The following is a 13552-nucleotide window of genomic DNA, read 5'->3' as shown; positions in this document are numbered from 1 at the left end:
CTGCAGGACACCCTGAAAGTAGGCCCCCCTGAAATAAACAGAGTTAAGAGATGATGAACCTCTATCCCCAGTCTCCTTTGAAGAAGGAGGTTTCCTAACATGAGGTTTAAAGGGTTTGTTGAGAAACCAGGGGAGATTGACAGAGTGGTAGAAGAGGAGATACTGTGTTTGTCTCTTTCAGCTGTGTATATCCAACCTCCACATGTCTAGGTAAGAGACAAGTTTTCCAGTCCCATTTCCAGCCCTGAGCAGTCAGCTTGCTTCCCTTCTCCCCCCTCTGCACTGATGGTGCCTCCCTGGGCAGTCAGATACTTTGCTGGTGTACAACAGTGCTTGTGCCGCTGCTGATCTTGCAGCACTGGACAAGCAGTAGGCTGCAGGATGGGCAAGGCTTCACCTGCCTGATGAAATATATCATTGAGCAAGTGTGGCAGGAAAGACACAAGAGCCACAGAGATGACATGCTGTTGAGTCTTCTCTCCCTTCAGAGCCTCCTTTCTCATGCTGCCTTTTCTTTTCCAACAGAACCAGTTTGTGTATCGCGATGGTGGCTATGCTGGAGAAGTGCCGATGCCCTACAGAGCTCCTGGCTGCATAATACCAGAAGCCCCAGTTGCTCAAGGGGCTACAGCGGAGATCTTTGAAGATACTTGCTGTAACGGCACACTACGAAAGCAAGTGGCAACCCTGGCGAAAGAGGACAGCAGCACCCAGAGGTACAGCGCTGATCCCACAGTCTTCATACCTGAGCGGGTTGTCCGGGGAGAGCTGGATGAGGATGGGTACATGACGCCGATGCGAGACAAGCCTAAAACAGGTAAAAAAATGCTCCTGCTCTAAACTGACTGCATTCCCTCTTTTTCTGCATCAGCAGATTTTCACCAAAAATGGCTTTATTAACCAGCAAGCTTGAAACATTCTGACTAGGTTAATACATCTTTGCATGGGGACTTGTTTTTCTTTGCTTGATTTTCAACTTTGAAAAGCTCAAATGTGCCAAGTTTTGTAATTCCCCCTTTTAGTTTTCATTCTGGGAAATAACAAGAGAGAGAAATGAAAAAAAACAAACCACCAAACAACCCCTTTTTACCCAAGCCCAAAAGTTCAGTTATTTCCAAGAAAAGGATCTATTTTTGGCCAGCTGTAGTCACCACTTTGCTTTGTTTATTGATCGTCTTTATCTTCATGGCGTTGTGCTTGGTAAATGTCATGTTGAACATACCACCACAGAACTGATACAGTTGGCATTTTATACCCTGGAGAAGTTTAGGTTTGAAAGAGCAAGATGTGCTTCAGAGAGACCATCCGTGTAAGGTGAAGTTTGTTTAGACCTGTGCCAGCTCAGTGCTACACTTCCTCAGTTCGCCATCATTTGTTTCTTCCTTTTTCAACAGTGACAGCAGTCATTTAGATGTAAAGGGATGTGTCACTAGTAATTTGCTTCCAAACCTTTGCATTAGCTTTAAAGAAATTAATTAATGCAGATGTAAATGCCAAGTAAATACTGTGTTTGCTAAGAATTTGGGAGCCACCTACCGCTTGTGTTGCACAAGGGAAACAGAGGGAGCCCTGGGGCTCGACTCACAGCAGTAGCAATAGTAGAAGTGCATTCATGGTCCTACACTTCAGCAGTCACCCTTGCAATAAGAGATTTGATGTGATATGAACCCATACGTGTTCACAAACAGGTTCACCCTGGAGATCCTGAGAGTTCTGCAGGAGCTTAACACTTCAGAGGTGCTACGTCAGCTCTTGAGATGTGGTAGTGAAAAAGGAGAAAGCACCTCCTCCCTGTCTCACTGGGCACAGACCCAGGGATGTCATGGTGTGGCCATGCTGTGTGCTGTCTGTCAGCTGGGGGATTCAAATCAAAGCACTGCTTGGCTGTCATCACTGTATCTGTGCTCCTGGTACAAGTGTGTGTGCCTGTCCACCAAGTTTTAGCTGTGTTCAGAGATACTCACCAAGTCTTGAACTTTTGCATTCAGTAGTACTGGCCCCAGCCTGGGTACGAGCAGAGCTGAAGTGAGGACCATAGCCACCTTCTTACAACAGGCAGGGTCCTCTTTCCTCTGTGTGGAGGTGTCTCCAGAGCCCATGACCAGAGCCATGCCACTGGAAATGGAGCCCTTCTGTTGGCATCCCTGTGCGCCACAGGCAGGCTGAGAGATCATTCCTCACTAGTGGCAGTGGCTTGGGACCCTGTTTTGTGAGGAACCTCTGGGCTGTGAGATGAAAGGCAGAGTTAATACTGGAAGTGGGTTTGATCTGATGAGTTCCAGCCTTCAGTCAACTGCATGCTTTTCGTATCTTCCTGCACCCCACCACTCTTGTCCCCATCTCACCTCCAGGCCAGTCCCTTTTGCAGCCCACTTACTTTGTCAGTGACTTCCCTCCTGCCCACCTGATTGGCTTTCTGTTCTGCAGCCAGACCTCATTACACACAGTGCAAGGCAGGACATGACGCACAACAAATCCATTGCTCCATGGCTCTGCTTTCTGTGGGGGACCATCGCAGAGACCTTACTAAATGTGCATTTTTAACCTAGCACAGCCAGTCTCTTCATGTTTCTCTTCCCTTCCCACCTCCTGTCCAGCTTTCTGTGCACGCTCTATATGCAATAAAACCTGCTGCAGTTCAGCTACACTTCTTTTTTGTGGTGTTAATTCACAGAAACGGATTTGAAGTAACTGCAGCCTGCTCCAACTCCTGGTTTGAAGCTGATGTAAGGGTCTCTTGTACCCTTTCCAGGGCTCATTTGAATCATTTTTGTCATAATGCTTTGAGGCCCTTTGTTCTTCAGGGATGGGAGGTTTTTAATAAGGTAAATTGTTCTGTTCGAAATGAAACTGGCTTAGAAGTTAGCCCTTGGGGATGGCTTTTGTGCAGAGAGGCTTAACTAAGATTTCTAGAGAGCTTTCTGGATGGGAAGACTGCAGAGCAGAGGGTTTGACTGATAATGCCCAAGGTTGCAGAGAGGGTCAGCAGCAGAGGCAGAAGCTGCTCATCATGTTTGGCTCTGTAGATCATACATCGAGGGGAAGTCCAGGATCAAGCAAGACACGTGGGCTATGGCTCAGTGAGATGTGTAGCTTGATCTGCCAGTATGTGTAATGAGTCACTTCATCAGTGAGAGCTTTCAGTTTAGCCCATATAGTCTGTTTAGGTTGCAAATTCTTCACTTTTAGCAAGTGTGTGTTCAACATAGTCAGCACATGGAGTTCTAGGAATGGCTGGGTGGAGGATGCACAAGTCCAAGCACCACCTGATAGTAACATAGACATGATACTTGCTATGTGGATGGGTTACTCCCTCTTGTTGCTGATTTACTTTTTATCTTTCCGTAGAATACCTAAACCCGGTGGAAGAGAACCCATTTGTTTCCCGGCGAAAGAACGGAGATCTCCAAGCTGTGGACAACCCGGAATATCACAATGCTCTGAACGGGCAGCCCAAGGCAGAGGATGAGTACGTGAACGAGCCATTGTACCTCAACACGTTTGCCAACACCTTGGAAAAAGCTGAGTACCTGAAGAACAATTTGCCAGAGAAAGCCAAGAAGGCCTTTGACAACCCAGACTACTGGAACCACAGCCTGCCGCCACGAAGCACCCTCCAGCACCCGGACTACCTGCAAGAGTACAGCACAAAGTACTTTTACAAACAGAACGGCCGGATCCGGCCCATTGTGGCAGAGAATCCTGAATACCTCTCCGAGTTCTCCCTGAAGCCTGGCACTGTGCTGCCCCCACCACCCTACAGACACCGGAACACAGTGGTGTAGTGACCGCCGTCTTACACAAGTGGAAAGGCAACCCCTTCTAGCTGCCTCACTCTTTCTCTCTCTCCCCTTTCTCCCTCCTTCTCTCCCTTTCTTTCTCCCATGAGCTTCCTTTTCTTGCCAGTTCACTCATTTTTGATATTTCTAAGTGAAAGGATGTCTCGCAGTTGTTTGCAGATTGGGTTGGGAACCTGGAAAGAAGGAAGGAAAGAGACTGAAAGAAGGCACGTACAACCTGGCATTTCTCACTTTCTGCAGATCCGGAGGCTCGGATGGTCGGAGAAGCCAGACAGTACCAGTAAAGGCCAGTGGCAGTGTCGCCTGCTGTCAAGTTAGTTCTCAGTGATTCAACCCACACGCTGCAGGGAAAGCCACAGAGAGGCTGTTTGTTCCAGCAGGATCTAGTGAGAGTCTGTACAGCATTCCTGGAAATCTCGATGCAGTTTCCATCAGGGGGGAAAATGGACAATTTTTATATCAGGTGTGATAGCATAGTAATTGAGATTGAGAATCCAGTTTCTTTCGCTAACACTTTCTAGCCCAGCAACTGAAAAAGGCTAACCTGGCTTTTCATAACCATTCAGACCTTCACCGTGGCTTTCCAAGAAATGATGATGGGACTCTAATACATGGCTAAACCCTTTTTCTGAGCCACACCATGATTTTGTGCCAATTTCTAACCACAGAGACTCCCACTTAGAACTGGGACGTGACACGACCATTTTTGTACATGTGCCAACATGACAAACACAAAACCCTTTCAGAAGGGAGTAACAAAACCACTCCTTCAACATGTCCTTTTTGAAGCTAAAAGGCCAAGAAACCAAGATTTGTATGCAAAACGCTTTGCTTTCCTGTTTTATACCTGCTGAGTATAAATACATACTAAAACCTAAACAATTCCTTCCCTCTTTTTCTTCTCCATGATCATGAAGGGAGTTGGGGATGCTGTCAGGCAACACTGAGGACAAGACAGAGAACTGGACAGTTTGATCTGGGTCATGAAGTCTGCTGGTGTTCTGTGGGGCGGTGGTGGGAAGGGTCCTTTAAACTGGAAAACAGACACTGGACTGGAGAAAACTCACATAGCAGTTCACTGGAAAGTTAGTTTGCACTTTGCTCTGATTTTATTTGAACTGTTTTCTGGATTTTGAATGAAGCAATATGGAAGTGACCAGCAAAATACAAAATACTCATTTTAAATTGATGAATTCTATGTAAAGGATGACTGTGGAAATGCCAAAATGAAGCAAATCAAGTCTTTGGAACAATGTCGACCAGTTCTGAGAGGCCATTGCATTGACTGCTTCAGAGAATACAGTGACAGAGCAGCTAGCTCTAACTGCTGCCACGGGAAGGACAGCAGAGCAAGCTCTGAAAGGGACTGGAGGAGATAAATGTCTTGCTCTGGCTTGCAGCACAGTACGGAATACTTTTTTTTTCCTAACAGGAGGATTACTCTGGCACAGAAGATGGTGCACACGAGGTGTGAGGATTCAAACCGTGCATGACTCGCAGCGCTTTCCATCAAAAATGTAAATAAGTATGAGTCAGTCTCCTTGCACTTAGTTCTGCTTTCATCAACCTCACTTTTTAGGTAGATATCCCCCACCCCTGGCCTGCTTCTCTTTGGAAATAACTTTCAGCCAGAGTTCTGGACGTTTTTAGCAACCTGAGGCAGATGGAGCTGGGAAGGGAGGCGTAAGGGCCAGAGACACTGATGGCTTGCTCCTGACACGCCAAGACCCATGTGTGTAAGAGCATTCGTGTACCTAGCTCCTACCCAAAATCTTAAGGAACTGTTAAGTACCTTTGGAGACCTGCCTATGCCTTTATCCATCAAGGCTTTTAAAGGGAAAGAAACAGTACCTGATGGATGCCAATCTTCGGTGGTACAACAGTATTTCAGTTTATGCGCTTCAGTACTGTTAAAGTCAAGATCTTTGGGGTGACCTAACCTGGCAACAAAACCAGCAACAACCCGTGGTATGGAAACAACATCAAGTGCCCCCAGTTCCTACCATCTCAGCGGCTCGCCACCTTGAATTGTAGGGAAGCAGAGGAAGGAGTAAGAAACAAGCAGTAGTTAACCCAAAGCTTGGTGGCTGAGGGTCGGTTTGACAAAGGTATGAAGAGATTTCAAACCTTGGTTGGTTGGTGTGATTGTAGATGGGAAACAAATTGTGTTTGATCACTAGGTCAAGGTTGGTCCAGCCAACAGCCTGTTTCTGCATCAAGTGTGTTCAGGCCAGCTTGAACCAGCCATGGGGTGGATGTTAAACCTGTAACCCCAGTGCATAGCTGAAGAGTCTGAAAACAGCAAGAATAAGTGCAGAACTTTGAATCTATTCGAGGGAGGTGTTGGGCCAGGTGGTACCAAGGTGGTTCACGGTAGCAGAACAAAATGACCACCAGATCACCGAAGTGGGATAGATGGTTACAAAGCCATCACCCATCTGAGAGGCCTTGCCTCTTCCTGGTGTCTCCATAACTCCTCATGGTCTTGACAGGAGACAGAGGCAGGCATTGGGCAGGGGTAGGGGTGCAGGGGGAGGTCCTGCAGACACCACTCCAGGGGAGGTTTGCCTGCAGTAGTGCTCACAGGGTGTCACCTGAAGCATGGGCAAAGGTCTGACAGGTTGGGTTGTAGTTGCCATGCTGCTGGGAGACAAAGACCAGCACAGAAGCAGCTGGGGTAGGTGGAGAAAGGGGTTGATTTGTCCCTGAACAAGTCTGGTAGCAGAGTAACTCCTAATGGAGAAAAAGTGAAATAAACTCCTGGCACAGCTGATGTGTTTGAGTTCAAAAGGGTGCAGAAGGATGAACACCTCCAGCCCTGGGTGGAATGGGGCCAGGAGGTAGCTGCTAACAGAAGGTGAGGCCCGTTTGTTCCTCTGGTGTTGGAAACGAGCCTGTCATATGATCAAAATGTAAATAACGGGGGGGTTAACCATTGAACACTTTATTTCTCACAAAACTTGAATTATTTATTCATTTTAATCATTGACTGTGGGCGTGGCATATTCAGTAGCATGGAAGTGGAGAAGTTGCTTGAAGGCCGGAACGGCAGCTCCCTTACTGTTTGGCTCGGCCCTGCATCCAGACTGAGCTGTGTCTTTTAATACCAACCAGTGGCAGGTTTGGGGGTAAGCAGGGATTTCCACACACCCAGTGCATTCTGTCAGCACAGAGCAGTAGGGGCGAGCATCAGCAGTAGTATTCTGTCTGGGTATCATTAATACTCTAGTTCTGCAGTGGTATCTGTACACAGCACTGTCAGTTCTGATGGATCTTATAATGCTGTCTCCTATCTATAAAGGTTTTCCTTTCCCTTACCATAGCCTGCATGATGGAAGAGCAGTGACTAACTTCTCAAGAGCAGATGCCTGAGTGTGTACCAGCCATTGTCCAAGGCACAAAGCAACGTGCTGAATGAGAGAGCAACAGCTTAGGTTTTCCTAATCTTTCTCATGATATTTATCTGAGTTGCTATTGTCTACCTGAGGGTGATTTCAAACAGACATGGATGCTGGGTCTGATTGACTTTGCTGGAACATAATTGACTGAAACCAACTCCTTTTAAGCTTCTTCCTTCAGCTCTTTTCAGTTTTTCCTGCAGAATAGCCAGGAGGGATTCTTCTGTAGCCATTCACTCAGATGTAGCAGAGTATTTACAGTTTGCTTTCGAACAGGTCATCTCTCACAGGTAGCAAGCAATGGGAAGAAATCCAAGTGAGTAGGAGCCACTGTGTTTCAGGTATCTCAAGTTCAGCCCTGAAATCCTTTTCTATGTAGAAAGAAAGGTTACGTTAACCCTGGTTGTACCATTTTAGTAGAAAATGCATTTCTTGACTGCAGGAATTATATGTAATGATGCCATTCCCATCATTTCCTGGATTAACGGGGGAAGACCTTTCCCTTATTGTCCCACAGCCAGTAAGCCCAGCGGCTGCATGCGAAGGGCAGTGGGTGCTGGGGCAGGGCAGCCAATCTGGCACTGGTTTCCACTAAGGATTTGAGGGGCAGTATTTGCCTCACCCTCAACCACCACTAATACCAGTTTAGATGCCAAGAAAATGGCAACTCTGGCAGACCATCTTGATCCTGATTCTCTGGATCCCTTGTTTCCACAGCTACAGATAGAGCTGGGCAGGGTGGTGTAAGGTATTAGCTGCGAGGTAAGTCTGCTTGGGTTGGGGGGTGTGGAAATGGACTTACATGGGAAACTAGGATATGGAAGTGAAGATCTTTCTGTGCCTGCTGGGGTGTCTGCATCGGTGTCCTGTGGCATGGTGGCAGCCAAGGGAATGAAAGGATTGTGTTAGGCTCCTTTATACTGCCTGGTTGATGAGGAAACCTTGGCACAGGCCAGAATTAGGCTGTTTGTTGGTCATGTAATTCTCCAGGGTAACTGAAGGTATATGTCTGGGCAGCCTTGCTTCCCCACAGAGCACTGTGCACCCTGGGCAGGCTCTATGGAAGCACCCATGTATGCACACACGTGGACACTGACCCTTCTAGGTGGAGGGGAGTAACATGAATTCCCCTGGGACTGACAGCTGAGGCGTACCTTGCTTGTCAGGATGGATTTTTCCCTCACTTTGCACAACTGGTGTATTGGGGCAGCCACCGATTCCCACTCCCATTTCAGAACTGTTGAGCTCGGGTAGGTGTTTTCCTGCTTTGAAGGCTGTTTAGCTTGAGGGTAGCAGCTGGAACAGAGGCTTTAGCCCTCTGGTCATCAGTCACCTCTTTGGCTCTTAAGGAGCCCCTCAGAGGGGCCAGTGTCACCCTGAGTTCCCTTCAGCAGGTATTGTCAAAGGGTGGTGTTATGGCAGGAGCATGAAGACTGCATCCCTTCATTTCTAGCTCTGTCACTTGCAATATCCTTATTCCCATGGATTTTGGACCTGTGCTGCTGAGAAAACTGCTTGTCTGTTGTTAAATAAAATCTTGAATTTGAGTTCAGATGGGGGGGGAGGAAATGGGGGGAGCCGAGGCTGCACAGGGTGGCATTGGTTGTCTGCAGCTTTTGTGCTCCATCACGTGTGAGGAGCTGTGACATCCCATGAGGGAGCCTCTGCAGCGTCACAGTGGTTGGAAAATTCCCTCTCTTTTTTGTTTCCTGGCTTTCACTAAGGTAGGAAAAGGTCACCATTAGACATGGGGGTTTCAGGTTGGGAATAAAGAACAGAAAGCAAACTCAGTGGTTAGAAACACCACTCTAAAAACATCCAAAAATCATGTTCTCACCTTTGTTGTAGTTTTATTTTAGCACAAGGTCATATTCCTGTACTGCTGCATGGATTAAGACGTTGTGCTGGTAGGCTCCGTGTTCCCAGTGCCGGCTGGGAGCTGCCCGAGGTGCAGGTGATCAGTGCAGGGGGAGCACATAGGTGTTCAGGTCTGACTGACCCTGGTGGGACTCAGTGGGACCAGCGCATCTCCTAGCCAGAGCTAAATGGAGGAGGAGCTTCCACCCAGGGCATCCTCCCACGGGGGTCTGTGCCAGGAGGGGGTGGTGAGGAGAACCTGTGGATGTTATCCCCATCAGGAAAACAGGAGGAATCTGAGCTGCATTTCTTTCCCCCTTATTTAATTTGCAGAGTGAGCTTTGAGGACCTTGGTAGAGAGGGGTTTAAGGGGAGATGTGCGAGGTTTCCCAGGGTGAGTAATTGTGTCGCAGTGCTTCTCTCCTCCCCAGTAAAAAAGCCATGAAACCGTGCTCCAGACGTGGTGTGGGTGAAACCCCCAGGGCAGAGGTGCCTCCCACACAGCCCCTCTCGCTGGTGGCTCAGGTGTGACCGGGGCACACATGGACATGGAGCTATGCGCTGCCCTTGAGCACTGGCTGCCACCGTCCCTGTGCTGTGCCCTGCCCTGCCCAACCTTTGAGCCCTCTTAGGGAGAAAACACTGTATTGTCCATAGCACTCCGAAGACTAAACCCTTTTGGGATAACCACAGTAATAAACTGTGAATGGTATTTTATAAGTAGGTGTAGATATGTACGCCGTTCTTTCGAGGTAAGGTACTATGACATATGTAGCATAAACTGGTACTGCTGTTAAATGGGTCGATTATTAACTGAGCAGCTGTGTAAGGGGTAGCTAACTTTGAATGCACTAAACACTGTTCCACCAGCTGAGGTGGGGCCTCAGTTGGGTAGTTGCTGGGTACTTGTCTTTTTAGGGTGGGAGATGTTAAGAGAAAAATGCAGGTCGATGACAACACGCAAGTCTTTATGGCATTTTAACGTGGGAAATGGGTACCCATTCAATACATTCTTCACAGTAGTTTTGATCTCTTTATTTGCAGTTTCTGTGATTTCCCCACCACCATAAGCTGGAATTCCTAAAGAGGTAGCACCTGAGTGTAGGGAGGGGAAACTGAGGGGAAACAGAAGTCTCTTCGTAAAACCAGAGATAGCCAGAATGCATTTCCTGACCTGGCAGTCACAAGCTATTGACGTTTGCTTTTCTGATGAGGCTGAGATTCCCAGGCCTGGAGGATGACATTCCTGTCCCCTCAAAGTCAAAGGCTAAGCCCCATCTGCGGCAGGAGGGTGGGGGTGTGACACAGGGCCAGCATGGAGCTCCTGCAGGAGGCAGAGATGGGAGAGTCTGGGGTTTATCCCATTTTCCATGATCTCAAAGTGCAGAGGCAAAACCAACAATACTTCTGCCTTATGAGGTACCTTCAGAGGAAGAGAAGCATCAGGACGCTGGGGAAGACGCTCATTTCTCGCAGTGATGCATTCAGAGTTAGCTGCCTTTCTGAACAATAAAAACTACAAAAACTACTGTATGTTACTTTGAAAATGTGAATAGTATTTTTATAGCTTGTTAAAGACACAGCTGGTTGCGTTTGTAAATAAGGATAATGTTGCTTTTATTTTCCTTGTGGACACCATTATTTGGAACATAATTGTCCTTAGGGTTGATTTGTATATAGGTAATTTGCTTGTGATTTAAGCCACTCCTCCCCTTTTCTTTCTCTCCCTTCCCACCCCCTGGTTTTGGTTAGAAGTCCCATTCTTGGCATTCTGTGTGATTCTGTGTTTTAGCACTATTGTGGTGTGTTCAGACTTTCTGCACTTGCTTACACAGTAGGGTATGCCAGTTGTGTGTGGCGTAATGTTACTTTAACCTTTCCTTTCTCATACGTTAGCTATCAAGGATTATACATGGTTAAATACTTACTGACCTGGGTTAATATTAGGTACATATTTTAGCCTAATTTCCCTTCTTTTCATGGTTTCTTGGGTTTGATTCTTTTCCTTCCCTTTTTGTCTTGTTTGGAGTCTGGGGAGAACCCGTGCATCCTCTTCATGTGGTTACATCCCCACCCCTGTGCAGCCCACACTTTCCCCTCATGGTCCTTGGGCTTTATCTGTTTGTAGAGGCAAATGTAGACTGCAACCCACCGTGCATCAACCCGCGCTCATCCCAGCTGAACAATTTGAAACTGTTCTGCCTTTTTGTTACATGAATCTGTCAGAAATATATTTTTAATTTAATATAAATGAAATTCAATAAAATACGAAACAAACTCCGTGTGACGGCTAAAATGGCTTCCCAGGGCTTGACACACACACAGACACACACTGACAGACAGACACAGGAACACAAATAGACACACAGACACGGACACACAGGCACAGAAACAAAGACACACAGACAGACATAGGGGACACACATGAACATGGACAAGCATGGACATGCGGACACAAAGACATACACATGGGGACACACACAGACAAAGACATGGGGATACACAGACATACAGACACATGTAGACACACATAGATGCACACAGACACAAACACAAGCACAGATACACGGACACATACAGACAGACACAGTCACACACATGGACACAGACACAAACATGGACAGACAGGCATGGGCACATACTGACAGATACATACACAAACATAGACATACACAGACACGGCTGTACATACAGATACAGAGACAGTCAGATGGGCACACCAGACACACACACAAATACAGTCACATGGACACGGACACACTGACAAACACAGATACAGGGTCAGACACACAGGCTCACATGGACACATAGACACACAGATGCGCAGTCACAGACACAAATGGACACAGACACACACATACACCCCCCAGCCTCTGGCACATCACTCACTTCAGAAGCCACATTACTCCCCCAGGGCCGGGCACACACCCCAGTCACAGAACTTCCCTGCCAGTGGTGTTCCCGGCGCTCCCCAAAGCTGGTTACATTTAGCCAGAACCCGTAAAGGTCACTTGGCTCTTTGAGGTGCATTTTAAAGTACTCCCATCTCCGTCAGCTGCACCTATGTGCTTGAGGAATTACCTCAGCATTTGGTACCCCACAGTGTGGGAAGGTCATGGCACAGATACACACAGTTCACTACTACCTGGTCCTCGCTGTTGGTGGCGGGCGGGTTTACATTAGTAACCATTCATGCTTTTACAACTGTGCCTGTTATAAACTGTATTCTTATTTAGGGGGTTACATGGGGGAATGGGTAGGGAAAGCACTCACTGGTCATTAGCAAAATGGAAACACAACACCCCATGACAGTCAAGCTTAATACAGTGCAGAGGAAAGGGTGCCTGCTGCCAAGGCAGGGGTTTGACAAAACCAGGGTCACTGTAGAGTCAGAGAATCACAAACTTCAGCAAGGCTGCAGAATAAATAAACTCATGAGCAATACAAGAGAGAAGTGTCAATAAACACCCCTCACCCTTCACTCCTGCCCCAAGAGTGGGTTTTACTTACCTGGCCAAAAAGGAAGCAGACAAAGATGAATCAACCAAGTGTTTGCCAGTGAACCACTTTATTTAAAGCCCTGTGCCACTCATTCAGAATAGCCTGGCCAAGGCCACTGAATTTGTCTTTTAAGCTGCTCCTGACAAGAACAGTTCAGCTTTTAGCAAGCAGCACCTGTGAAATTACTCAAAGCTGAGGACTCATTGCTGATGAAAGCTGACCTTGCAGTAAAAGAAAACACCCACAGGGCTGGTAGGGCCCAACACAAGCACACTGACACCTGGCTTTAACACCCCCCCCCCCCCCATCACTCCTCAGGTTTGTGGCTCACACTGCTGGGTTTGTCCCACCACTGCAACCCTCTGCACTGGGAACAGGGGAATGCTTTTTGCTCTCTCTAAAAGCAAACCAAGCAGCTGCTGCTGGCACTATAACACCTCCACTAAGGCCTGGGACCATCCAGGCTATTGTACCAGCTTGAGTAATACTGGAACAGCCCCAGGAGTCAGAGTGCTTAAAAGCTTGCACTGTTTGCAAATCATCATACTATAGTTGTAACGCTACTGAAGAGGCCCAATGAACATCATCCCATTTTAAAAACAAACCCTCTCATGCATTACAGAATGTATCAAGTAAAAACCATCAGCAGATAAAACTCAGCTGCACCAGCAGGGCTGTGGCTACTGCTCAGGGCAGCGGCTGAACGTGTTTCCTACTCAGAGCTCAAACTGGGCCAGCAAATATTTTGGAAATCACTGCCAGAAGCTAGGAACAGAACAGAAAGGTGAAACCCAACAAATCGGCCACTGCTCCACTTCCCTGCCAGGATCCCGAAGCACCCATCCCATGGGCACGGACAGGCTGTGAAAGGCATCCACACCAATTCAGCTGCTCTCCAGCTCCTGATCATCCCTGGAGTAGCCGGTGTGGGACCAGACACCTGCAATTGTAAGAGCTGGGACCAGTGCTGTGAGCTGGAGCGGGTGGGGGATCTTA

The 13552-nt window shown here is 47.5% G+C and overlaps 1 protein-coding gene across 7 annotated transcripts in view; it reads left to right on the top strand.

Annotated features, from left to right (window-relative positions):
- The window catches only part of ERBB4 (erb-b2 receptor tyrosine kinase 4), a 606677-nt gene extending 601690 nt beyond the window's left edge, over positions 1-4987 (top strand). For all 7 annotated transcript variants that reach the window (XM_057412359.1, XM_057412357.1, XM_057412354.1 and 4 more), the window contains 2 exons: positions 526-817; positions 3349-4987. In XM_057412359.1, the coding sequence (XP_057268342.1) occupies positions 526-817; positions 3349-3785 (729 nt within the window). In that variant the 3' untranslated portion in view covers positions 3786-4987. The remainder of the gene's footprint in view (positions 1-525; positions 818-3348) is intronic.
- The last annotated feature ends 8565 nt before the right edge of the window (positions 4988-13552 follow it).

Source organism: Pezoporus wallicus, unplaced genomic scaffold (assembly GCF_028554395.1).
Source record: "Pezoporus wallicus isolate ANWC-B61680 ecotype Strahan unplaced genomic scaffold, APGP_CSIRO_Pwel_v1 contig_6566, whole genome shotgun sequence".
Classification (NCBI taxonomy): domain Eukaryota; kingdom Metazoa; phylum Chordata; class Aves; order Psittaciformes; family Psittacidae; genus Pezoporus; species Pezoporus wallicus.
Note: the sequence above shows the minus strand (reverse complement) of the source record. Positions and strands in the feature narration are given on the sequence as shown.